This window comes from Thunnus albacares, chromosome 1 (assembly GCF_914725855.1).
Source record: "Thunnus albacares chromosome 1, fThuAlb1.1, whole genome shotgun sequence".
In the NCBI taxonomy this organism is placed as follows: domain Eukaryota; kingdom Metazoa; phylum Chordata; class Actinopteri; order Scombriformes; family Scombridae; genus Thunnus; species Thunnus albacares.
This window is the reverse complement of record NC_058106.1, coordinates 35,986,487-36,013,261: the sequence shown is the minus strand read 5'-3', so window position 1 is coordinate 36,013,261 and position 26,775 is coordinate 35,986,487. Positions and strand designations below refer to the sequence as shown.

At 40.7% G+C, this 26,775-nt stretch overlaps 2 protein-coding genes and 1 long non-coding RNA gene across 3 annotated transcripts; 2 read left to right on the top strand and 1 right to left on the bottom strand.

The window, feature by feature from the left end:
* Window positions 1–450: 450 nt before the first annotated feature.
* On the bottom strand, window positions 451–8,563 carry LOC122985915 (alpha-2Db adrenergic receptor-like). The gene is made up of 2 exons (XM_044356944.1): window positions 7,120–8,563; window positions 451–1,778 (listed from the first exon to the last, which is right to left on the bottom strand). Exons 1-2 carry the CDS (start codon window positions 7,444–7,446, stop codon window positions 633–635), a joined length of 1,473 nt encoding a protein of 490 aa, XP_044212879.1. The 5' UTR covers window positions 7,447–8,563; the 3' UTR covers window positions 451–632.
* LOC122985923 (interleukin-17C-like) lies at window positions 1,786–18,371 on the top strand. The gene is made up of 3 exons (XM_044356955.1): window positions 1,786–2,239; window positions 16,829–17,073; window positions 17,942–18,371. The coding sequence occupies exons 2-3, from the start codon at window positions 16,907–16,909 to the stop codon at window positions 18,168–18,170; spliced, it is 396 nt and encodes a 131-aa protein (XP_044212890.1). The 5' UTR covers window positions 1,786–2,239; window positions 16,829–16,906; the 3' UTR covers window positions 18,171–18,371.
* Window positions 18,372–19,239: 868 nt separating this feature from the next.
* On the top strand, window positions 19,240–20,917 carry LOC122988763. Its single transcript, XR_006404878.1, has 3 exons — window positions 19,240–19,626; window positions 19,969–20,135; window positions 20,334–20,917. It is a non-coding gene; the product is annotated as an uncharacterized LOC122988763 (long non-coding RNA).
* Window positions 20,918–26,775: the final 5,858 nt, after the last annotated feature.

The window sequence follows — 26,775 nt, the reverse complement described above, 5'->3', positions numbered from 1 at the left end:
ACGTTGCTGCTGTGTGAAAAAAACTGGTAACTTTCATTTGCCTCTGTTCTTTATGTTAAAGTTTAGGTGCTGCTGGTGTTTAAATACTCTGAGGCGCAGAAATCTATTAAGAACTCATTGTGTATTTTACAAAGTGCAGCCAGTTTAGCTCAGTTTCATATAAATCAGCTTTTCTGTCAATAGTGGGTTCGCAGAACCAGTTAGCCTCCTTACTATATGCGCAGACATCTCGCAGCTCCGCGGGGACATAGTTCAATGCCCTGTGGCTATTTTCCTCTAATTAACATTCAAGTTGCAAAACACAAGTTGTAATGTTGAACCATTATTGCATCGACCTGCCTTCACAGCATCAATGTCATAATCACCTTCCTCTGGTTTGTTTTAAACTAGAATAGAAAGTGATTATTTAATACATTAGAGAGTAGTTGAATAATAAATCAATACTCAGGCTGTATGACAAGCCCTTTAATGTCGGTATGACAGCACAGTGGAAAACAGGATTAAAACCGTGTGCACACATTTGTGTTTGTGTGTGTGTGTGTGTGTGTGTGTGTGAATGAGCTGAAGGCACTCACACACAAACACACACACACACACAAACACACACATACACACACACGTACATTCACATCTTATGTTCGTTTATGAGTTGGGAATAAAATCTTCTTGAAGGCCCTCCTGAAGTCTCGGTTAAAAATAGTGTAAATGATGGGATTCAGGCAGCTGTTGCAGTAACCGATCCAGAAAAAGAGGTTGAAGAGTGTGTCGGGGATCGTACAGTTCTCTCTGCAGACAGCGTGGAGACTGTAAGTAAAGAAGAACGGGAACCAGCAGAGAACAAAAACCCCCATCACCACCGCCAGAACAAACGTGAAGCGCTTCTCCCTCATTTGCGCCACTTTGTTTTTGGACAGAGACATCTGCCGGCTACGGAGAGGCACAGGAGAAGAAAGGAGGAAGTGATGGGAGCAGTGGTCAGATGATGCCCATGATATGGAGGCACAGGAAGGAGGAGGCTTCAACCTGTTTGCTGTTCCCTCAGAGTCCGTTCCCTCCTCTGTTTTCACCCTCCCGCCGGCTCTCCTGGGGAAGCGGAGTGAAGAAGAAAATGATGAGGATGTTTTTATCTCGCAGCTCCTCTCCTCTAAGGCAATATCATCCAGCTCTCCTCTCTTGTGACTGCTGCTGTTGCTGTCTACATTCAAGGAGCTGTGTCGCTTCGCAGGTGGCGGGCTGTCCAGCTCGTACTGGGGTTTCCCGCAGCTGGTTCCCTTTCTTTGGCAAGTCCTGGCGGTGCCCACAAAGCAGGTCTCGGACTGCGACGGCTGCCGCTCCATCACGTTCTTCGCCACAAACACAGTGGAGGCCCGCTGCTTGGCAACATGGTAGATCTTACAATAAACAAGTATCATGATGACTCCTGGGGCGAAGAAGGACACGAGGCAGGAGGACAGGATGTACCACGTCTGGTTGTTGAGAAGACACTCCTGCCTTTGTGTGTTGTTGTCCGCCTCCATGTCCAAATCCCAACTCTCCTCTTTCTGTGTCATAAGGAGCGGCGGGGAAGAGATGACAATAGATATGAGCCACACGATGCTGATCATTGCTTTAATCCGTTTGGGCGTCCGTTTGCGGTTGTAGCTGACAGCTTTAGTGACAGACCAGTAGCGGTCAAGGCTGATGGCGCAGAGATGGACAATGGAGGAAGTGCAAAAGAGGACATCCAGAGCCAGGTAGAAGGAGCACCAGGTGGAGCCAAAGTACCAGTAGCCCATGACCTGGAAAGACAAGAAACCAATTGAGATATGTTAATTACTCATGTAAGCACCATTAATGAACTGCAGAAGAAAAGAAAAAGTGTTTATTCATATTTTATTCTTCAATCAGCTTCAGTCAGTCAGGGCGGCCTTGATTGAGGTGTCTAAAGGATTATTTCACTTCAAAATAAAAATTCAGTCAATATCTCATTACTGCCACGCTGTCTGAAACGGTTTAGTTTGTAAGGAAACCTCACAGAGAGTTTTCCCCAGTGGTTTCATCTCTGCACATCTCAATCGGCTTCAAATTGATTGAAGCCAACAATCTTTTCAGAACCACATAAAATATCCATCATATTCTTCCACAGCTTGTGCTTTTACTTTTGTAGTCCTCTGCAGTTTAATTAAGGGAGTCTAAAGAGGAAGGTCCGACATTTACCTCTTCATCACCTGTATGGTCCTCGCTGGCAGGAGCTAATGAAGTAAGTATTGGACTTTCTTAGCTGCAATGACATTGATTGGCTGCAAAACATTTGGAAGATGTTGCATTGGGGAAATTTCTGCTTAACTTGAGTAGTCGAGGAGATGGCTGAGATGAAACTATTGAAAGCCTTGTATTTGGTTTGCTTCAATGAGACAAACTTCAATGAGGTATTGATTGATGGTGAAACAACCGTTTAATCAGTTAGTGAATCAACATTTATGAAAAATCTCTGTTATTTGTCAAACAACAAGACTCTACAGCCATGCTAGTGGCCCTGTAAGGCTGTACTTATGTATGTATCTATGTAGTGGTGTTCTGAGCTAAATGTTACCATGCTAACATGCGCACAACAATGCTAGTCCATCAAAATCCAAACACATTGCACGACTCTTCTCCAGTACACCATGCTTTATTCGCCAAATGTTTTCAGCTATCTCGCCTTCATCGAGGTTGTGCGACATGTTTTAATTTTGATGGATTTGCATTGATGCTTGTCTCACACCTCACTGTTTGTGTGTTCTTAAAGCAGAAGTGTTAGCACAGTGACAGTGCTAACATGCTGCATGTTTAGCATGTATAATGTTTACTATGTTCACCATCTTAGTGCAGCGTGTTAGCATGCTAATGTTTACTAATTAGCACAAAACACAAAGTAAAGCTGAGGCTGATGGGAATGTCATTTATTTTGCAGGTATTTGGTCATAAAAATCCATTCAATAGTTATTGAGATATTTAACTCAAATGTCAACCTCATGGTGGCACTAGAGGAAAGGTCAGTGGATCACCAAAGTCAATGGGCTTCATCCTCTGGAGATCATGAACGTCTGTACCAAATTTTATGGCAATCCATCCAATAGTTGTTTAAATATTTCGGTCTGAAGCAACATATCAACACTCCTTGAGCCATGGCTCCAGCAAGGCTAAAAATGCCAAACATTCTCTGATTCCAGCTTCTCAATTTGCTGCTTTTCTCTATTTTATATCATTGTAAATTGACTTTCTTTGGTTTTTATCCTGTAGGTTTGACCAAACAAACAATCTGAAGGCGTCACCTTGGCTTGTGATCTGGGAAATGGAAATCAGCATGTTAACAGATTTTTGACCTTTTCTAAATAAAACAGGCTATTAAAGCAAAAGACAGTACATTTTTTCTTATATAACTTTTGTTGAAATATGCTCCAAAGCATATCTTAATATGGAGAGCTGTTTGGCTTCTGTGACCCAGGCTTATTGAACAATCTGGCAGCAGCACAAGCTTTTTAAGCGAGCCGCAACCTTCTAACCAACCAGAGAAGGCCAAAGTCAGGGGTGGGAGCACACAGCTGTCAATCAGTATATAAACACACTTCTGGCCTGCAACTTCTCTTGTACTGAGGCTTCAAACCAGCATTAGCTGCTGGAAGACTTAACTATGGCTGACTCACAGGCTAGCGAGCTCCTGATACCTACAATGGAAGAGCTCTGTTACTTCCAGTCCCGGGGAGAAATCAATACAACAAGTGAGCATGATCACAAGGATGCAGATGAAGGGCTGGGAGAGGGAGAAGCGGAGTGGTTTGCTTTCGAGTCATGCTAGTGCTAACTTGATTTCCACAACTGGTATATTGTAGCTTTAATCAGGAAAAGATGAATAAATTAATCAATTATGAAAATAATCATTAGTTGCAGCCCTAGTTTGGGGGATAGGATATCAACTAAATTCATATCCTCTATTCATTTAGCCTCAACTTTGATTGTGAGATGAATAGTGGTCAGCAGTAGAGGAATGTAGTTGCACTGGATCTGAATATTACTTCATTTAAATTTCTTTGTTTTTTTCTAGTCTCAGCTTTTTATTCAGTGCCATAGCACTTGATTTAATGACTATCCTTATCTAGGTGGAATTATGGAACCAATCATCTGGAAAACAGGAAAAACAGATAAACCTGAAGAGTTCAAGTACAAGACAGACGATAAATCAGCGAGACAGGCTGATCCAAAGTACCAGGAAGGCTGTGTTTTGAACATTTGTGAATAAAAAGAGAAAAAGAGCAACCTAGATGAACTCAAAGTACCAGCCCATCTAAAGCAGAGGGAAAAGAGTCTGTAACGTCTCAAGTGACATAGAAAAAGCTCAAGGTAGATTTTAAGTATTAATGGCTGAGGAAAAGCGGGGACAAACCACTAACCAGTTATTACTGAGTGCAGATGAGAGGAAACAGCAGCTACACATAAAGTAGACACCCACTAATTTCAGGGTAGAAAAGATATCATTAAATTGTCTGAAATGATTCAAAAACTGTAAAATGTTTAAAGGGGACCTATTATGCTAATTTCCAGCTCTATATTTTTATTCTGGGACTCCACTAGAATAGCTTTGCATGATTCACAGTTAAAAAAATTCCTTATGTATCTTACACTGGCCCTTTATGCAGCACCTCAGTTCAGCCTCTGTCTCTAACAGGCAGTCTTAGCTCCTGTATCTTTAAGGCCCGCCTCCTGATAAGCCCTCTCTGTTCTGATTGGCCAGCTTTCTGGAAGCCTGCCGAGGGGCAGCCGTATCAGAGTCGTGTTAAGTTACCGCTGATGCAAACCCAACATTTCCTGCTTTACTGCTTCATATTAAAAGCTTTTAAATGACTAAATGCTCACAGGGATTGCTTCTACATATGTTTACCTCATTATTTGACACTATGGCCACGTTTAATATGAACATCCAAAATTGTAACATTATACATATACAACTGAAATTAAGGAAAAACATAATAGGTTCCCTTTAAGATGTTATTTCAAAAACACACCAGTTTTCAAAGCCTAAATCACTGCAACAGAGAAGAGTGTCCTGTTGTTGAAATGTATTTCATGTTGGGTACATCCTCTCACAGAGCACAAGAAGTGACGGATAAGAAATTTGTATTGTTTTCCTCATGGGGAATAGCAAAAGCTGGAGTATTGATATGTTTCTTAGAGTACAAATTCATGATGTGAGGGAAAATCCACATCACCACTACCAAAGGAAATATGAATGATTGATGTCATGCAAGACCCTTACATTACCTATGGCGGCAGGAGAAAACAAAAAGAGAAGCACACCAGTATTGTACACATATGTGTCAAACACATTATATCGGATTTAAACTTAAAGATCCCCTCCAGACATGTTTTAAGACATATAAAAATATTACTGTATGTGCACTGGAGGCTTTCCACATCGTATAAATACGTATAAATTGAATATTGGACCTTGATTAACTTCCAAAGTAGTTGTGATGTCACAAATCACGCTCTTTGGCCCATCCCTAAATTATTATCAATGAGCACAGAGAAAGTTTCCACTTTCAGCAGATGAATGTGTAAACAGCCTTCCAGTATCATCATTCTGCACAGAAACAGCTCAAACATTCATCTGAGGGAACAAGAAGAAAAACATATCTTTGAGTGGAGGTGGATTTTAACAAATTAAACAAACAAAGGCTGCTTTGTCACCATGTTTTTGATGCTATGAATAGATACAGAGCAGAGGTTCTTTTCATGTTTCAAGCTGTCTTAAAAGTGGTTTTAGGTTTGAGGAATGCTCCCTTTGCCTAAAGTCACATGTATACCCCTCAAACTTTTGACATTTTACAAATTGTATCACCTGCTGCCACTAGGGGTCACTAAAGTGCAAAATCACAGCTTTGAAGCTTGAATGCAGCTTGTAGGCAAAGTTTTGTCAGTGATGGATTTCATTGATCCACAAATCTATACAAATAAATATTGACTTCTCTAATACCAGAAGCATGTGCATGTGTCATGTAGACCCCATTTATATGCAATCTGTATGTGGATACATTAGTTAGATAATTACATGAATTTTGCATTTACACCTAGTATTGATCTTATCTCGATTCTGTCTGCACTGTGATTGGTTCTCATCGAACAAATTAAACAGGGTAGCTGCTGGGCTTGTCAACAAACATGGGGTCCCAGGTCAAAGAAAGTGATGCCACCGTATGGGCTACTTATTCTTCTGTAGCTTGTTGCTGTGCTTCCTTGAAAGAGCAGGAGGAGGCAGAGCAAAGGTGTCAGTATACTCCATCAGAAGTGTTTGACGGATGGTTGAACAGCTTCCGAAACCTTCTTCCCCTACACTTTTCCGACTTTGGAATTGTGGGGGCTCCATCTGAGAATTTCTGTAACTTTCCAAAACTGACAGATCTGATATTCACACCAACTTCATGCAGCGATTTGCCAGCCGTGCAGCTGTGAGAAAGAACAGACTGAAATATCTCTGTTGGATGGATGCCAAGAAATTTTGTACAAACATTCATGGTCCCCAGAAGATACAAATCGATTGGATTTAAATGCATTTTATCTGCATTTACACCTGCATTAACATATGTTTTTCCTGATATCCAGATAAGATATCATGTGTCTGGTTGAATCTGACTCAGGTTGGTTTTCCCACTTGGTGCGATTCATTTGGGCAGATCTGAACACAGTAATCGTACTCAGGTGCCGACCAAAACACGCGTACCCTTGAGGAAACGGTCTAGGTTCGGTCGCAGACAAACAGTTTGCTTGTGGTGGGAATGTAATCTGACCCCGATCTACAGGGCGTACTCTGTAAGTTTGAGCTAAATGGCTCCCATAAACAGGTGAACTTTGCAGGCTGGGATGCCTGCAAAGAACCTCCTTTCTGTGTCTACATCCTTGCTCCCGCCCCAGACACATCTATGCAATGAAGGAGAGGACGTTCTCACCTGACTTTTAGTGATGCATTGTGGTTCGCTTTAATTTTTTTCTGTGTGACAAGAAACTGACCCACGTTTACCACGTTGTCCACTGGTTCGGACCACAGCGAACGAACTACAGGTTTTGAAAATGCCTTTGGAGTATAAATATCTGAAGTTTCCTCACCTCATTAGCCAAGGAGAAGGGGATGACCAGCGTCGCCACCAGTATGTCCGCTGACGCCAGAGACACCAGGAAGAGGTTCTGAGGCGCCCGCAGGGCTCGGCTAGTGAAGACCGCCACCACGACCAGCACATTACCCACCACGGTCCCCAGGATGATGACTGTGACCACCAGCACGATGAACACCGACGCCACCTGCGAGTGTGGAGGTAGAGGAGGAGATCTCGGCGAGGAAGAGGACGCCTGGCTAACATTCTCCAAAGAAGAGTTTGGTGGTAAAGTGGGCGGCATCGTGGCCATCACAGGTGTCGATACATCCGAGAAGTTCATCTTGGTTAAATGATTGATGATATGATCCCCATTTTTTTTTTTTTTTTTACCTCCTGTGCATTCAAAGCCAGCCAGTGAGAAAATAAATGAACAGAAAGTACAAAAATGGCAAAAGGAATGAGAGAAGAAGAGAGAGAAAAGATTGAGTGAGAGTGCCAAGATAATTCAAAAGGTGTCTCTTTGGTTACAGAAGAAAAAATCCATCCACTGCTGACAAAATATCAGATTTTTTAAAAACAAATTAGGTTTCTCTCAGAATAAAAGAAATACACAAGCATGTGTCAAAATCTTCAGCACTACAGCTATGGTCAATATTTCATATTGTACCCGCAACACATTCTGTGACTGAAGGAGGGATTTGCATGAATTAAGTTAGGATTAAAGAAAAGTCATACCTGCTAAAATATCCGTTCATAAAGAAGCAGATCTGAGCCCAGAGGTTGACATACTATATTGAAGCTACAAGACTGTCCTACTTATCTCCAATGTGATGCACAACAGAAGAAAAGCATATTGCTACATGCTCTAGATGGAGCAGAAACCCTGTTTGGAATGCATGGTACCCTCATACTGCTGCACTCCGAAAAGGATCAATGTGTGCAGAAAAAAAAAAAAAGGATTCAAAAGTACAGAAGAAATGAGTGAAATGAAAAGACTGAATGGGAAGAAGCGATAAAAAAGGAAGAGGGTAGAAGAGGAGAAAAACTAGGAGGCGAGAAAAAGAAAAAAACAGCGGTCCTCACTTTCATGCGAGTCGCTGCCGTGCTGAGTGATACTGCTGCTGCCGCTGTTCAGTGATTCTCTACTGCTGGAAGAGAGGAGGAGGAGGAGGAGAAGGAGGGGGAGGAGGAGGAGGAGAGACTAATAGAGAGGAGAGATGAAAGAAAGAGTAAGAGATGCGGATAGAGAAGATGCAGAGAGGAAGAGATGTTTGAAGAGAGGCTGTAGGAAAGGCCAGGAAATGAGCAAAGACAGAGAGTGAGAGAAGGGAAGAAGAGGTGGATGAAGTGAGAGATGAGAGGAAGGTATTATATACAGGAGACGAGGGCACTACAAGACAAGAGAGAGAGAGTGTGGGAGTAAATGAGAGGGAAAGAGGAGAGATACAGGGATGAGGAGAGGAAAGACGAGAGAGGAGAGGGAAGAGAAGAGGAGGAAAGGAAAGAAGAAAAGATTAGACAGGGAAGGAGAAGAGAGTGGGAGAAAGGGAAGGAGGAGAGATAAAGGGATGAGGAGAGGAAAGGTGAGAAGACGAGAGGAGAGGAAGGGAGGATTAGACAGGAGAGGGAGTAATGAAGAGAACGAGAGGATAGAGAAGGAAAAAGAGAGGGGATATACAGGGATAAGTGGAAAAGACAGAAAAGAAAAGAAAAAGAGAGGGGGAATGAAAAAGAAACAGGAGAGAGGGAAGAAAGGAAGAAGAGAAAAAAGGAAAAGAAAGGAAGGGAGAACACTTACAATGAGAGGACAGGAAAAAGAAGAAGAGATGAGGGGAAAAAAGTGAGGAAAACAAGAGGAGAAGAAAGAAAATGAAATAGAAGACAGGAGAGGAGGTGAGATGAAAGAAGGAGAGGAAAAGATAGAAAGGAAAACAGGCAAGAAAGAGAAGAAAGAAAAAGAAAAGAGAGGAGAGAAAATAAAGAGATGGAGAGGAAAAAGAGACGACAGAAGAGGAGATGGTAACGAGGAGAAACGAGGAGAAATGAGAGATGAGAGGAACAAATTATACATGATGAGAGAGAGTGGGAGGAAATGAAAGGAGAGACGTGTGGACGAGGAGAGGAGAGGAAAAGAAGAGAGGAGATATACAGAGGTGATGAGAGGAAAGAAGAGTAAAGGAAACCAGAATAGAGGAGAAAAAAGGAAAGGAAATAAGGATAGAAGAGAGGAAAGGAAACAATGACAGAGGAGAGGAAATGAAATAAGGATAGAGGAGAGGGAGCAAGGAAAGGAAAGGAGAGGAAAGGAGACAAAGATAGAAGTGAAGAAAGGAAACAAGAATAGAGGAGAAAAAAGGAAAGGAAATAAGGATAGAAGGGAGGAAAGGAGATGAGAGTAAACAAGGATAGAGGAAAGGAAAGGAAACAAGGATAGAGGAAAGGGGAGCAAACAACAAAAAGGTGAGTAGATGATAAAAAAGAGATATACAGGGACCATGAGAGGAGAGGAAAAGGAGACAGAATACGAGAGGAGAGAGGAAAAAAGTTTATAGAGAAGAAACAGAGAGGAGGTGAGAAAGAAAGAGAGGAGTAGAGATTATATTGGGAGGAAATGACAGAAAGCTAGAGTTAGCTCCGATGCTTTAGACTTTTGAGTGGTCATCAATCAATTCCAATTTACCCTGAGATGAGTGGAGAGAGTGAGAAACCCTTTATTGAATCACTCGTCGGTGCTCTTAATTTAGCCGCCTGGCACTGAGCGATGACATGTAGGCAGATCAACCAGAATCCGCCTCTGACGTGGTTACATCTCTCCTGCTTCTGAATGCAGCCCACCACATAACAGAGCAGGCTGGGACACTCACACGCCTTTTATATCGGCTTCAGAGGTAGACAACCTCTTAAATCAGACATCACAACCTCCCCCCCCCCCCCGCCTGGGTGACATGAATCCAAGCGGGGAAGTAATCCCATGATGCCACAGCCTGTAGGCACACTTAACAACAGATCAGGGACAGTGGATTTACAGTACAACTGCCCTCCCACTGTAGCTGGCACTGCCAAGTTGGATAAACATCAACAGGTTTCCACAGGGAGCATTCACACCGGCATGTTCAGAGCCGTTTATTCAACCTAAAGAGCATTCAGGGGTTTAGGTTGGCGAGAATAATTTGTTCTTGATGCTAGAATATTCACACTTCACCAACAATTGCATTAAGGATTGTTAGGTGATAATGAAGGGCTCACTAACAGGATAAAAGGACCCAGACTAAAAACCAAATGACGTCAATGTCCATCTAAGCCTCCTCGAGTAAACAAACAAGCCGAAGAACAGTGAAGCAGTGCATCGTTTCAGTCTACGTCAGTCGCTGGGACGAAGGAAGTACACAGTATGAATGAGACTGTCCTCCCAAGAAAAACAACACGACCAAAAATGACAACGTTTGAGCGACAGATGCCATCAAGCAACCGTAGTAATTCTGACCCGGAGCAGGAGGGTTGGATGGAAGCATTAACCCCGACAGTGGACTTTGCCACAGGAGACCGCTGTTCGTTTTGTCTTTCCAACTGCGAGTCGGGGGGTTGTTCCCTAACCTTAACCCTGTGGTTATTATCGTAGCCAAGACAATGAAGATGGCCTAACTATAAGGACCCAGTGTGAATCCTGTGTCCCTGTGTTAATTGTTCATTTATCTCTTATTATATGCCAGATATATGTCAAAAAAAGAGTATTTTTACATCTAAATCCCTGTTTTTTCTCTTGCTGTGAAATGGTTTCAAATGTATGATGACTCATCCTGCACTCAGGGGGCATTTACAAAAGTTAATCCAATCAAATGTGACTTTGGGTTAGTAGCTAGCCACATCAGTTATATAAAACTGCACTTCACCGTTTGTGGGTCACAGTAGCTAACAGAGCAATATGGAGAGAGAGATAGGAAGAGATGTATGTTTGAGTATCAGTGGGCAATCATTTCCACAACAATGTGGCTGATGTCTAATTCATTCATCTCTCCCTCGTCCTCCTCCTGATCTAACAACAGGTGAGGGAGGTGGAGCTAACAGTCCTCTGCAGCTCCGCATCACGCTTAACTCTAAGCCCCGTCCACATGTTAGCAGTCCAATCAAATGTGAAGCATTTAATTGAAATCCCTCTCATGAAGCTTACCGTAAAGTCAGACAGGAAGACTCTTAATCATTCATTCATTCATAATTTCACTCTTCTTTCTCCCTCTCTCTCTCTCGGCTCGGTTAGTTGCGTCACTTCTAGTTAACAAATCAAATTTCGCCACGATCCCTAAACAGCCAATCACGGCCTAGCTGTCAAACTTTAAAACCGTTTCCCTTTCTGTCGCTGTCAGCTGTCATTTCAGGCAATAATCGCATCCACCTCCACCCCATCCACCTCCTCAGCCGCAACACCGGAGCTCGCTCTTCGCCTCTCCATCCCGGATCATCATTCTTCTGCCCAACCTCACGTTCCCCCAAGTCTCCAGGAGCCGATACCAGACCACCACGATCCACGCTTCTCCATCACCGCCACCAGTGTCTAGACTCCATCTGGGGGTTATCCTGTTCATGCTTTCATCGCCCCCTCCATATTCAGCCACATCACGATGGAGTCTAATCGCCAAAGACTTTTACATTCATTATCATGCTGTTCAATAAACACCATTCACTACGTAAAACTGAGTCTCTCCTGATTGAAAGAACTGTACGCCGCTCAAATATTCTGTTTCACTTCGCAAATTTGTCACAGTACAGAAGCTAAAGATGCTTCTTTAAGGAAGTACTAACTTTAACCCACACCACATGTTTCTCAAACCTTAACAAAGCAACCATTTTAACCCAAACCATGATCTTTCCCTAAACCTAACCAGGTGGTTTTTGTGGTTAAACCTAACCAGACCTTAACTACAGAGTTGTCAAATCATAGAACATCATTATTAGGGCCTGAGCCCCAAAAGGGCAAAGACCCTATTGTATTTTGTGTGTTTCTTTCTTTCTTTATTATCTCGCCACTTAAACTCTAAATTTGACCCCCTAAACATGCTCAAAAACTCACCAAATTTGGCACGCACATCAGGTCTGGTGAAAAATTTGATAAAATGATTAAAAAAAAGAGCGCCACCCATGTAACGAATATGGCCGCCACGGCCCGTAGGAATGTCGTAGAGACATCGAACCAAAACTCAATTATTCGTCTCATCAAGACCTACAAATCATTTACCGACACTCCTGACCTAAATACAACAGGAAGTCCGCAATATGCCCATCAAAATTCGACTTTGCGCCAATTTTGGACCCCCAAGAAACGCTATCTCCTCCTAGGGTGTTAATGGTATCGGCTTCAAACTTGAATACATGACTTATCATGCTGTGCTGAACAAAAGTTGTTAAAAACTTTGTAATAACTCAAACGGTTTACATATTGTAAGCCCTGAAAGTTAGAGTGCCACATCACACCTTACAATGTAAAGCAATGGGGAGGCAATCTCTGGGCATGGACTTTGTGTCAAACAAATGGTTCTGATGTCTAAACTATAAGTCTGACCACTTTGAAACCTGTATCAATGTATTTGTGATGAAATTTCCTACAAGAAATGTGATTTTTAATGTAGGATTTGGCCAAAGTCATGGGATTTATGAGGATATTTCACAAGAAGACTACTCCAAATCCTGCTCTCCAACTGAGAGGGAGAAGGAGGGAAGACAGGCGGAGGATGGGTAAAGTCAGACCTGTCAACCCAGGTCTGACAACATCTACATGCTTGTGACAGAAGCCCTTGGACTGTGCCATGCCCCGAACAGTAAAGGATAGAAAACACATGTAAATTCAAGATTTGTAGGTAAAAGTTTTGTGACTCATTTAAAGTTCAAATGAAGTTTGTATCTAAAACTATGTGGAAGCAGTAAATGTTCAAAAAGATGTGGGTTCGCTCACACTCTCCATTCAAATATATGAGTATTTCTCTGTGTCCAGCTGCAGTTACTTATTGTCTCTACACACCTGACAGTACACATGTCAATCAAACTTTGACCAGGTCATGTGGGTTAAAAGTATTTACTTTTCTAAAAATAGATAGATGAAAATTAGGAAGTGAATTTCTTTTACACATAAACTCATCAAAAGTTTTCAATTTATTTATTGGAATTCAAGTGAAAGGGCAAGACAGACGTGTCTCACCCTGCAGAAAAATCTCATCCTCATACCATTGAGATTTGATACTTCGCCATGACAGAGGAAGTTGCTATAACTTTATTGTAAATGCTCCAGTCTGCACCAAACTTTACATGTTTGATAAGAGTCCCGGCCTGAACACGTCTACATGACAATATTCCATCAGTGATGCAAATTGGCTGAATAGCGCCCCCTACGAAATTTCAGCAAAGCAGCCCTAGCAGCAGGCAAAATAGTGGACAAAGGAAGTGATGTTTATCTCCTTCTTGCACTGTCTGAAAACAGCCCGGGTCTGAAGACATCTACATGGCCGTGACAGAAGACCTTCGATTGCGTCGTGGCCCGACATGCGTGGAGGCGCGAGGGCCCGGTCATTGCTGCTTGCAGCTTTAATTTGAAGGACTTGTTGGTATGAAAACATACCTGAGGGGAGTATGGATGTATACTGTATATGATACGCTTATTACGCTTATTACTAATAACAACTAGAAGTCAGATACCCGATAACCTGACCACAGCTTCTAAACAAACTTAAATTCAACTTATTGAATTTTTCTTCCAGAACGATAGCAACATACTGAATAACTTAATAAAATCCAAATTGCATGTAATGTTTACCCATGGATGTATTACAGGAACTGGGTATCGGACTCAAAGATGGCGCCCATCCACTCGAATGAAAATTGCTCATAGACCAAACATGTTTTCTAGCTTCCATGTTGTGCAGCTCACTGAATACGTGCAGCAGTGTTTTTCCTGCGGGCCCACAGACTTTACATTGGGATGACATCACACACACAACACTTTTCTAAGCTCTATGGAAGTTTTACAATTATAAAACCTTAATGGATTAAAACTCTTTGTGTTATTGTTCTCTTGGTTTCCTGTGTTATACTTCTGTTGGTCATTTGGTTTTGCTCGTTCATATCATTTGGGTTTTTGGTTTGAAGGACTGCCTTGCATTATTGGTTAGTTTTTGGTGTTGTGTACTGGGGTTTATATTCATGTGTATTCTTGGGCGGTTTAATGCAGTAGCTGAGTTGTATTGACAGTGTGTTATCTGGGTTTTGGTTTTCAGTTTTCCCTTCTGTGTTCCTGCACTCCTCCTCAGCCCGTTTTTTTCCCTCCACAACTGCCCTGCACCGTGTTCATTAGCCCTGCCCTGCTCAGTGTTTTCCCTCAGCTTGCCTGTTACCTTCACACCTGCCTGCATCAGTCTCGTCAGCCCTGTCCTGCTTCCCAGCCAATCAACTCCCAGCCAGCCCTTGTGTCTCGTCACCTGCTCCCTGTTCTCCCCATTATTAGTTCTGTCTGTATTTAAGTCTTGGTTTGTTCTGTTGAGTCGAGTTTCTGTTCTGTTCAGTCCAGTCAGGTCTGGTCTGGTCTCGTCAGGTTAGTCGTGTCTTATTTTCTGCTCAGCCAGTTTTTGGGGGTTTTTTTGCCTGCATGAGCCTCAGCGTAAAGAAGGTTTTATTCAGCTCTGCTTCCTTGTCTCTGTATTTGGGTCCACCTGCTCCGCGACCCATAATAACTCAAACAGGAGGAAATAGTGCATTTGTTGGGGACTATTTTCAGCAGTGGATTAATCTATATTCAAGTGAGTATTTCTGGCAGCAGGACAGTGTGTGTGGGATTGATTGAAAATAAACTACAGCATGTGTTCATGGTAATGAAGGAACATGTCACTCAGTGCAGCAGTGCTGCTCGTTGAGGTGTTTTTAATAGTTTTCGGACAACAATGGAGCTTTACAGCACAGAGGAATAAGATATACGACAGACAGCACTTTGCAGATCAGTTAATTGCAGGTTTTGATCTTTTCTTATTGTCTACAAAAAGAAAAATATAGACCAGACCTCTCTTTTTAAAAGACTGTATGCTTTTCTGTGAGTTGAGGGAATTCATCATCTCTTTATGAAACTCTAATTACTCAAATTTACTTTCCTACTTCATGAAAAGTTGACGTCATGAAGAAGTGTGGTTTCATCTGACAGCAACAACCTTTTGATTTGTGATTCCACTAAACTCATCCTGTTAATGCAGCCAAACTGGTACAGCACTCATGAAGTTGACTCTATAGTTTGTTGTCTGGGAATATATTTCTAATTTTCTCTCCACCATGTTGAGGAGACTGATCCTTGTACTGGTTTCCACCTACTACATCTCTCCAGGTGTGTTTGATTTTTATGTTGCGTTTTGTATCTCTTTATTTATACAGTTTCTTCCTGCTCGCAGTCATCCAATAGCAGGATGTCTTTACAGTACACAAATCTACACATGTGTATATACTCTACATAACCACTTATATGTATATAAAGTAGCTCATTACATTACCCATTCAATATTTATTCAACACTCTCTGCACTCTTACACACCTTCACTCTACTTGTATCTTTGTTGACAGTTTACAGAAACTGTTTAACATGTATATATTTATATAAACCACAGTCAGATTTCTTGTATTCATGAACATACTTGGCCAATAAAGCTGACTTTACAAAAATATGAAGCCTCCAAATGTCCCTTTTTGGAAATCTGCCCGGACTTTTTCATGTATAAATCACCATGGATGTGTCACACTGTGTGCTATCTTCTTCAAATGTGAGGCAGGTATTTAGTTTGCAGCCACATTCTGCCCTCGACCTTTACAGACATAACCGCAGGCAGTTATTTAGGCTGAAAACATTTTTATTTTAAGCAGACAAAATTTCTAAAATTTTTACTGACTTCAAAGACCAGCTGCTCTGTTTCTGTATCGGCTGAAGTGTTTCTGACACTCCTCATGAGAAACTTTGGGAGGTTTCTTTCCTGGGAATTGCCAAGGTATGCATACAGTCACTTTTCAGAAGCCACAGGCATTTTTGTTTCCTACTTTAATTCCTTAGTAATGAGGCAACTTTAACCTGTGTATTTATTTTTGTCCTGGTAACATCATCAGGGCGGTGGCAGTGTTTTCTGCTGTTCCCACAGCATGTTTGCATGTCAACAGTGATAGTGATACTGAATATCATATGACAAAAGAGAGAGTGCAAAGGCAGTTTTACTGTAAAGATGTTTAGACTTTAACACACAGTCTACTATCATAAAGTGTTTTTAGTTAAATGAGTTCAAAAAGTAATGAGATGAATTTTGGAGTTGTGGATCTTCCCAGATATCAGTGATATGGAGACAAAACACAACACCCACCAGGAGGTGGGATTAGATGTCAAGGCAATGATTCAGTAAAAGGAAATACTCGTTTTAGCATTTGTCCAAACAAACACACACAGCTGGGTGCACAAGACTTCATACAGACACTGTGTATATATAGGGTTCAATGGAGCAGTTGGTATCAGTCAAACCTGTCCAAGTTCAAGATGACGTGGGTCAGTCTGCAAATGGTAATTCTGACTGTGCATCAGACAGCACACACTTTGTTTTACATACTTCACTTCACAGATTGCAGCTGTGTTTCCTTCATGCGTGGATCTGGATGGAGCTTTGGACAGATTCTACACAGTGGGACTTTTTTTTTAAAAATGTTTTGTTTTTACATGTTTATAGATCTCCCTCGGCTTGCTGCTGTTCCTCAACAACCAGGTTTCTACCAGCACAGCTGCCAGGAGCCCCAGGTGCATCAGCATGAAAGCATTTAACAACGGTGTTGGAAACTTTTGGAGACTGTACTGGAACAAGTTAAGTGTCTCCAAAAACCTGCTGTCACTGCAGTCCACACGCACGTGCGAGCAGGTGGCCAAAGAGATGCACGGCGAGCAGAACAACCGGGCCCTGTCCCCGTGGGAATACAGGTGAGGCACAACATGCAGCTGTGGAGGCCACAGAGGGACAAAAATGCTCCTTAATCTCACGACTCAACAGGTATCACTTATCACAACAGGTGGTGGAGGGAGTATTCAGATCCTTTACCTAAGTAAAGATACCAATACAGCAATGTAAAAATTCTCCATTAGTACATAAATATTATCACTAAAATGTAGTTAAAGTATTAAAGTAAAAGTAGCATAGCACTTTCAAATCTCCAATCCAACTGTCAGTGGTGGAGGTGCATTGTGAGTAATGTAGGTGCCAAGTTCTGACAAGGAATTAAAAAAAGAGGACATCTCTGGTTCTGCTGCATCGATTTTAATCCTTTGTTAAAAAGCTGTTTTTGCTTCTGACAACAGATTAGAAAAAATGTGATCCTATCTTTCAAATAATACCTTTATTCATATATATATATATATATATATATATATATATATATATATATATATATATATATATATATATATATATATATATACATATATATATATATATATATATACATATATATACATATAACATTTTCACTACATGATGATCGTGGCCAAAAGAATTCACAATAACGATATTATCTCTCCATCTATAGAAAATCTGAAAAAAAAATTTTTATCAATCAAATCATCTTTAACTTTGTTAATTTTTCTGGCAAATGAATTACACTCAAAATACGGGTGTAGGGAGGTGGAGACTGTGCAAAAGCTTACAAAAAGAACAATTACTATTAGTTACACGGTTTAGTTTTAATACTTAACAGACTGAGAGAACAGAAAAGAAATGCTGGTGCAACAGAAACTTAATGTGACGAACTCATTGTGATTAGTTGCTGTATTGATCGCTGATTGTCTCCTTCAGCATAGACCGAGACGACAGCAGGTTCCCTCATGAGATCGCCGTTGCAAAGTGCCTCTGCAAGGGCTGCATCATCAACCGGAGAGAAAACCATAGCTACAACTCTGTGCCTGTGCGTGCTCCACTGACGGTGCTGATGAAGACTCCGTGCCCGAGTGACCCAGATAAATATGTGCTCAGAAAGAATGTTATATTGATCTATGTGGCCTGCACTTGTGTTTCACCCATGTAAACTACAGATGAGGCTGAAATTATTGGTACCTCTCTCTCTCTCATGGCGCCAGTTTTATCTTCTTTTTGGCAGCTGTCATTCTCATTTTAATTTGATTTTTCATTATATATTGTATATAGTGGCTTACCCGGGAGCTGCTGCGGCCATTCCTTTCTTTTGTCGTTATTGTTTGCTTATTCTCAGCTTTGCTTAGTTTAGTTACTTTATAGCTTACATAATGATTCATATTAATAATATTGTTTTCCTAGGTTATTTTGTTGATTTGTTTTTCTTTTTTTTTTTGTTATACAAGTACAGGGCTTTCGTTTTTATGTCCTGTAATGAATATTGTTTGGTATTGTGTTTGTGTTTATTTAGTTTAGTTTTGTTTGTTGGTTTATTCTTTTCTCTTTTTTTCTTGTTTTGTTGCACCGCTGGCAGGAATCGGTGTTAAGAGTTTCAACATTAGAGCCACTGTACGGTGGTTTTGTTTATTTGGTTGAACACTTTATTGATTTTTGTATCCCTTTTTATTTTTTTCGGGAGCTGAGCGCCCACGGTGGTGGAGTTGGTGACTGTAGGTGATGGTTCCTTCTTTTTCCTGTGTGTTGTGTTTAACTGAGCGTCCCTGAGTTTGACCCTTCACCAGTGTGTGTGTGTGTGTGTGTGGATGTGTGTACACATGTGATTCGGGGTGACTCTCTCCTGGTCACCTCTCCTACCTCCCCTCCACTGGTAAGCCTCGGCCCTGAATAATTCCACTGCCCTTCTTTTTAACACCTGTGTGGTCGGTACGCTTAATAATTGTGTTTTGTTTTTTTTTTACTAAATTTTGTTATTGTTAAAATAAAGAATTGATGGTTGGAACCACGTCTCTCACTTCTTGGTGTAACAAACCTGATTGCCTTTTTGGGTTATTGGTACTGGTCTGAGGTAACATTTGTCCCTGGGTAAAACCCCCAGGCTGGCGTAGTTGGATTCTTGTGGTTGCACTGGTTCGTGCCCTTCATACCTATTCTCTTGCCACATATTATTACTATTAACATATGTATATAGTGAGATTGATTCAACTTGCCCAGAGTGGGTTCAAAATTTGAGTTGTCATGTAATTTTATGCACACGTGCAGCATACATGTTTCAGTCATGTCTAAACTAAAGCTTCTCTTCTGCTTTTGTATTATCCCCAACAAGTGGAGTAGGTTTGGAGTATTTGGAAAGCTTGCTGTCCACGCTCCAGTTTTACCAGGTTGTCATTGATCAGGAGATGCAAACTTTAGTTTATATGCATCACTATGTTTGACTCCTTAGACAAGTACTTTAAGCTGTTTTGTTTTCACAAAGCAGTCCCTTCCAACCACAAGAAAGACGGCACACCGGCGTGACGACGTGCGGAAAGTCACGTTGACAGACGGACCGCTTTGTGGGACCGTGTCTACACAACTGTCCAAAAGAACATAAAGCAACAGAAAGACTGCAGGTATGTTGAGATGTCATGTTCTTCAAGTCTTTGTGAATGTCTATGATGTGAACAGACAGATTCTAAGTATGCACAACATAGTTGTTGAAAGAAAACATTCCTGTCACACTCATGGACTGCACCTCACACTGATGTTACTGCTGTGGTAAGAACCTATTAATGAGTCACTGAAAACAGACAGTAAGTTAGAGGTTGTCATTAAATTTTGTATGAAATCCTGCAAATTTAAGTAAGGTGAAATTTTTAACAAGTCTGTTCTATTTACATATCTCCATCTGTCTTAAACATATAAACACTAAAAATAAGGAACACTTATTACTTTTTTACATATATGTTTTCCAGGTTCTCAGGCTACAGTAGCCACCAGGAGTGTTGCTGTGGGCAACACCGCATCCTCTCGTGGAGTTTCTCTCTTTTCATGAACCTGAAACAAATTCCATCTATGCAGATCCTGATGACGCCACCTATCTCCCCAGCGTGTCAGAATTAGATGACACCGCCAGTGAACAGTAAGTTAACTTGTTGTAGATCTTTGTTAATCAGAGATCATAGGAATAATCTATTTGTCAATATTATTTGATTTGATGCATTTATATTCTAATGTGAGAATTTTATTTCATGTTAATTCACTATGAATGTGAGAAATTACAAATAATACACTTTGTAACAAGTCTTTTTTTGTCGCCTGTGGTTTTCTTTGTCAACAGAGCACCAACTGAGACACCGTAGGACACAACAAAGTACTTGGTGTACGAGGATTGCCTGCTTGACCTTTTTAAAATCTGCCCCAACTGCTGAAGAGTCTGCAAAGTAGACACACTTGTAAAAGGGACTTTCCTTTCTGTGACCCAGAAGTGTCTGCACCAGAGTTGCTTATTTACTAGAGAATGGAAGAGTCATCCCCTTCTGGGCAGCTCTCCAGCAGGAAATCTGCAACTATCAGGTTCTTATTTTGTCCAGACTTGCTTGAGAGACTGAAACGTAGAGAAACTGTATCTCTTGGCGGTGACATGAGAGCTAACAGTCCAGGCCATTGTAGGAAATATGACTCATACTCCAGGATGGATCTCAGCACAAACAACATTGTTGATATCCAGCTCGTACGGGTAAATAGGTTATAAAAAATATAAAATGTGCTCAGTAGTAATAATAAATGACTTTCTTGATTGCATTAGTGCAACTATGTCACTGGGGACCAGGTTGTGTCCAAGTATGTATCATTTATTACAATAGAAAACCCTGCAACAGGGAAACTGTTGTGACATTTGGAGTAATTCATTTTTTGAGTTTTGAAGACTGTACTTAAAAGACATTTTATGTAAAAGGCTGTGCTATAAAATATTAAGTTAAGTGTACCGATATTTTTGGCCATTTTCATTTGTTTTATTGTGTTAATATGTTAAGTTGTAAATCAAAAGCAAAGTTTCAGTCATATTCAATGTGAAATAAAGAATTACGGATACCATATTCTTCTGTCAGTTTCAATTTAATACAGAGAAAATTTATTTTTTTTAAAAAAAATTTTTAAAAAGGTGGAAGGGTACCAATGTTTTCGGCCACATCTGTAAATGATCTAAGAAACTATTCTAATCATACACTCACATTGGCACTGCATCAACCAAGTTAACAGCATAATAATAACAAAAGAATCCACCTTGTAGCATGGGGTGATACTAATATATTTCTGTATGACCTATTATGGTGTCATTAGTTAGTTAGCTGGCTAGTTAGTTATCAGTTTCATGTTTCTTTGTAGATGTTTTATGGTGATTTCAAAGGTGCCACAGAGGGCCAAAATGACACCACAACTTTTAGATTCTGTTCAGGTGGTTTACTCCATTTGTGTATACAGTGATGGTAGATCAGAAGTTACGCTAGCAACTCTAAGGATGGTAATATCTGTTGGTCAATTCATTACTGTGGTCCAGACTGAAATATCTCAATAACTAGAGTGTCATTTTATAAAGATATTTATGGTCCCCAGAGACAAAAATTCAACCTGTGTAACTTTTTTCCTCACCTTGCCTGGAGTTCATACGTCACATAGTTATTAAGGTTGAAAGACCATCTGGTTTAACTCTGAAGCTCAAGTTGTAAAGAAAAGAGACAAGGAGATGCATACCCACAACAGCAACAAAATGCTCTTTACTACACAACACTTGTCACCTACATTTTTTAGATTAGTAGTTTGCACTTACTGATCAATGTGAAATAATATGACCAAAAAGCTAGCTAACAGCTAGCAGCTAGAAGTGAACAAAGGAAAAGAAAAGGAAAGATAGACATTTTCAGGAAATATGCTTATTCACTTTCTTGCCAAAAGTTAGATAACACTTTCATGTACAGTAAATATGAAGCTACAGCTAAGAGACACTTAGCTTAGCTTAGCATAAAGAATGGATACTGTTAGCCTGGCTCTGTCCAAATTTAACAAAACCCACCAACCAGCATCTCTAAAGCTCACTAATTCATAATCAAATAACCTTATTGGCCAAGTATGCAGACACAAGGATTCTGACTCCAGGTCTCATTAGCTCCTAATAAACAGATACGGACATACAGCTAAACAAAGATAGCAAGCCAAAAAAGTGTAAGCACATAACCCTCCATAAAAGCACAACCTGTTTTTTTTACACTTTTATTTTTGTACAGATTAAACAAACAGGTCATAACATCTTAATTAATGAGTTTAGGAGATGCTGGTGTGCAGTTTTTGTTACTGTTCGACAGACCAAGCTAGCCCGTTTGCAGTCTTTGTGCTTAACTAAGCTAGCCGTCTACTACCCGTAGCTTCATAGAAACAGAAATTAGAGTCATGATATCAATCTTCTCATCTAACAAAAGCCTGTATATAAAGCTGGATGTAGCAAGGTGTGATGTTACCCGTTGGTTTTATTGGAGCCGGTTTGAAACGCAGAGTTTTACTGAAAAAATAAAATGCACCGTCCCTTACTGAATCAATATTGGACACAATGGGTCCTGTATTTTCGTGCGCACCCTAATCTAATGCATACACTGCGTTTTCACATGCTTGAAATGACATAACAAATAATAAAAACAAAAAAAGTTTCATGAGACATTGGGGAGAAGTATTAAATCAGAATGACAGGCAAGTTGTCTGTCACTCAGGTCAATGTTGCCGTGGTTTACGGAGAATCAGACTCGCAGTTTTTAAAAATGTCGGTGAATAATGTTAGCAGAGGATGCAGTGTGGAATCACTCAATTCATGATACCCCAGACTTTCCCAGAGGTGGATCGATAAGTTGTTGTTGGCTATTATGTGTGTTGTTATTAGATTGTACTGTGTTTAGAGTCATGATGTGATAGATAGCTAAGCTGAGCCATTCTCCCATTTACACAGGTTGACAGTTCTCTGAGGATGTAAGCAGAAGGCCTATGCATGTGCAAGCATGTGTGTTTGTGTGTGTATGTGTGAGAGAGAACTTTAACCAATAACCCACTTGGTGGAAAGGCTAGGTTACCCCATCCTTCCTGAAAGGTGTTGGACTGAAGGTTAAAATTAGATTTATTTTTAATACCTACAAATGATAATATTCTGCAAGAGAACACTTTTGTTATGATGCAGTCTAGACTAAGAGAGGGTGCTTGGACCTCTACTGTTAACCGGTAATAACACAAGGGCAAGGCTTTATCAGAGTTGTTAGGTCTGGCTATTTGTTAAAACTGGCTGTATACTTGAGAGTCTTAGAATAAGACTACAGCCATCCATCTCTGAATATTATAAGCATAAAAAAAACTTTGTCCATTCACTTTTTATTCCATCACAGCATCCATGAATATAAAAAACCAAATACAAATCTAGAGACCTAAAATATGATAGTGTATAAGTAATAATGAATAAGTAATTTTACCAATAAAAAGGCCAACAGTTTTTTATGGTCCATCATTTTTTTATATTCAGTTCTTTACTCTATTTAATGATTTCTCCCTTCCAGGTAATAGCTGCAGAGCTGACTCAGGTTTACTACACCATGAAGCACAACCTGAGCTGCAAGAGTAGCGATTGGGAACAGAAGCTCATCCAGAAAATGTTGCCGGACTCAAAGGTTGCCAAAAAATCTTTTGTCAGAGAACAAAGGTGGAGTCCTTGGTGAAGGATGTGCTAGCACCAAAGGCCGTGGAAGATGTGGTCGGGATGTTGAAGGAAGACGAAACACCTCTACCTCTCTCCATACAGACGGATGCCTCCAACAAATGCAACAGAAAGATGTTCCCCCTGGTGGTCCAGTTCTTCACACCAGAATGTGGTGTGGTGAATAAAATTACTTTGTGTAAAATCCTGATCAATCAGCAGAGGGGATTGTTGGGTGTCTACTGCACTTGTTGGAAACACTTGGCCTTAAAATAGAGCAAGTTTCAGCTTTCAGTGCCAACAATGCAAATGTGAACTTTGGGGTCCACAACTTGGTCTACACAATGTTGAGATCAACCTACTTCAGGGTAACTGCCATGAACACATTGTGCATAATATCTTCAAGCATGCTCTTGACAACCTGAGAGTAGATGTGGAGAATGTGGTCCTGAAACTGTACAGCTTCTTCTCCACATCAGCAAAAAGAAGAGATGCTCTGAAGGAGTTTTGTGAGTTCTGTGACATTGAGTTCAGAGAAGTCCTGCGGTGTGTCACTACCAGATGACTTTCTCTCAACCCTGACATCTCATGAGTCCTGCAAAGCTGGTCGGCACTGAAGTCCTACTTCAGCAGCCTTGGAGATGAGTGCCCAAAACAAATCAGGACTTTGTTGAAGCTCACCACTGAGTACAGGAGGATGTTGTGGAAGTTTACCTTCTCTTCTGCAACAACATTCTCTCTCTCTTTGAAGAGATTGTCAAGAAGCTTGAGGCCAGTGCAACTACATGTGTAGAGCTTTATCCCATCATGCATTCCTTCAGTGCCAAACTAAAACAGATGCGAGATGACCAGTTCATCGACACTGCCCTCAGGTACATCGAGGAATGGTTTGACTTCTCTGAAAGCAATTGGCTTCATTGTCTTTCACCCTGCTCTCTCCGTGGCAAACTCACCTTCATTGACCTGGAGAAGATTTGTGAGAAGCTTCACCTCATGGCCAGAGTGAACATGGACGTGCACCACACTGAACATTGTGCACCACACTGAACATAGTTATGGAGAAGCTCCAGGAGGGAGTTCAGTGGTGTGGTGCAGTCAAGTGGATGGCTGTATTTAAGGCAGCTGCTCTGCCAAATATGCTCTCCATCATCTCCTACATTCTGAGCATACCAGCCTCAACAGAGTTTGTGGAGAGAATCTTCTCCAGGATAAACAGCAAGTAGAGTGAGATCCAGAACCGGTGCTCTGTGGAGCTCATGAAGAGTGAGCTACTTGTCTCTGAACTTTGACCTGTCCTGTGCTGACGTCTACACAGTGGTTTTAAAGGCCAAGGCACTGCTTCAAGCAGCAAGGAGTAACAAAAAGTACACATGGATGAAAAAGTAGAGAAGGTGGGGAATAGGTTGCGTAGAGAGAGAATTCACATTCACAAAGTTCACATAACTTAGATAATTAGTAATTATTTTGTTTCTCCACATTTCCCTCACTCTGGAATAGGTTGATCTTTATTTCAGTGCCTACATCCAGGAGATGATCAGTTCGACAGTAAAATGAATTTATTTTCACAAATAAATATATTGTTCAGTAATCCACCGTAGCGGTCTCTGTGGTCTTCCAGGTTATTTACTATTCACAAGTTTATCAATAGGTTCTTACTTCTTCCAAATATACCAAATAGTTAATTTGACAGACCAAACATTTTGCCCATGTCAGTTTTCATCCTTAATATAATTGATGCAACTGTGCTTTACTCTTACTGACTCTTTATTTCCTTTACAGGAAATGCATAAAAAGCACAAATTGGTCCAAAAAAAAATCACCAGAATGCAGAGAATTAAGTCTGACAATCAAAATCTCGTGGGGGAGGACCCCCAGACCCACAACTTGATTTGTCTCCTGGGCATGGAGCTGCTGGCAAGGTGTCCCGCAAATTTCCACATTAAAGTAACATTAAACTTAGTGACTCAGCGCGAGTCCCACTGCTGGGAAGAGCAGCATGCGAGCCAATTGTTTATCACAGCTTTCAATCAACGCCCACATGGGAGACATCACAGCTACTGTAAGTCCTCAAATCTTATTATTGGAGCAATAATTTCCAAAATGACCACCAGCACATTTATAAGTGGGTCTGAATTTAAAGATTGAGACCATAATGACTTGATGAAAAAAATGATTGATTTAGTATTTCTAAGAGAAGTTGAGGTCTTTTTGAATAGGAGTCATTACACATCGACACGTCTAATCGAATGGGCTCAATTGGACATAATCATTGTTAATATAAAATATACTGATTAGTGAGGCTTTACCAGCAAACAAATAATTCTCTTTTAGCTTTCAGAGAACATACCACATCTTTTTAGGATCTAGAATTGAGTTTAACCTGCTTCAGCTAACAATATCTTGTGTGTAGGTGCTGCCGGAGGCTGTAGCCGGACCAGACAGCTCCTAGATGGTACCAATGTACCTGTGTTGGGATGGATTTAGAGGGGTTATAATCCAAGCCTGAATATTTTAGGTTGCTGCTACCATATTAAAAATAAAATGAGAAAAGGGTCTCGCTCAGGGGAACATATGAGTCTTACCTGTTAAAGGAAGAAAAAGATAGATCCTCCTTTATCTGAGCTGGAAACAGTTCACTCAAAAGGTCTCAGTGCGTCATACAGTGATGTTTCTGGGATTTTTATTTGCTATATTTAAGTAATATGTACCACTGTTAGAGGAAAGTTTCAGTCTAATTTTGATTTATAGTCTTTTGATAAGACAGGATTTCTTTATCTATTCTATATCTTATTAAACTTTTTGCCAACTTAGACAAAACTTTGCGCTACTCTTTTCAGGAAGACACCTTCAGTTTGTCCACTTATTTTTTTTTCACATATTCATTAAGGCAGCTTCCTGTGGTGAATTATTATATTCCAGCATTTTATTGTATTCCACTCAAAGTGGGAAATAAATGGCACCAAAATCCTTTACAGAACAGCAAACAAAGCCTAACATTTGGAGCCACAAAAGCACATTACCAAGAGTTATCTAAATGGCAGACACAGCTTAAAAA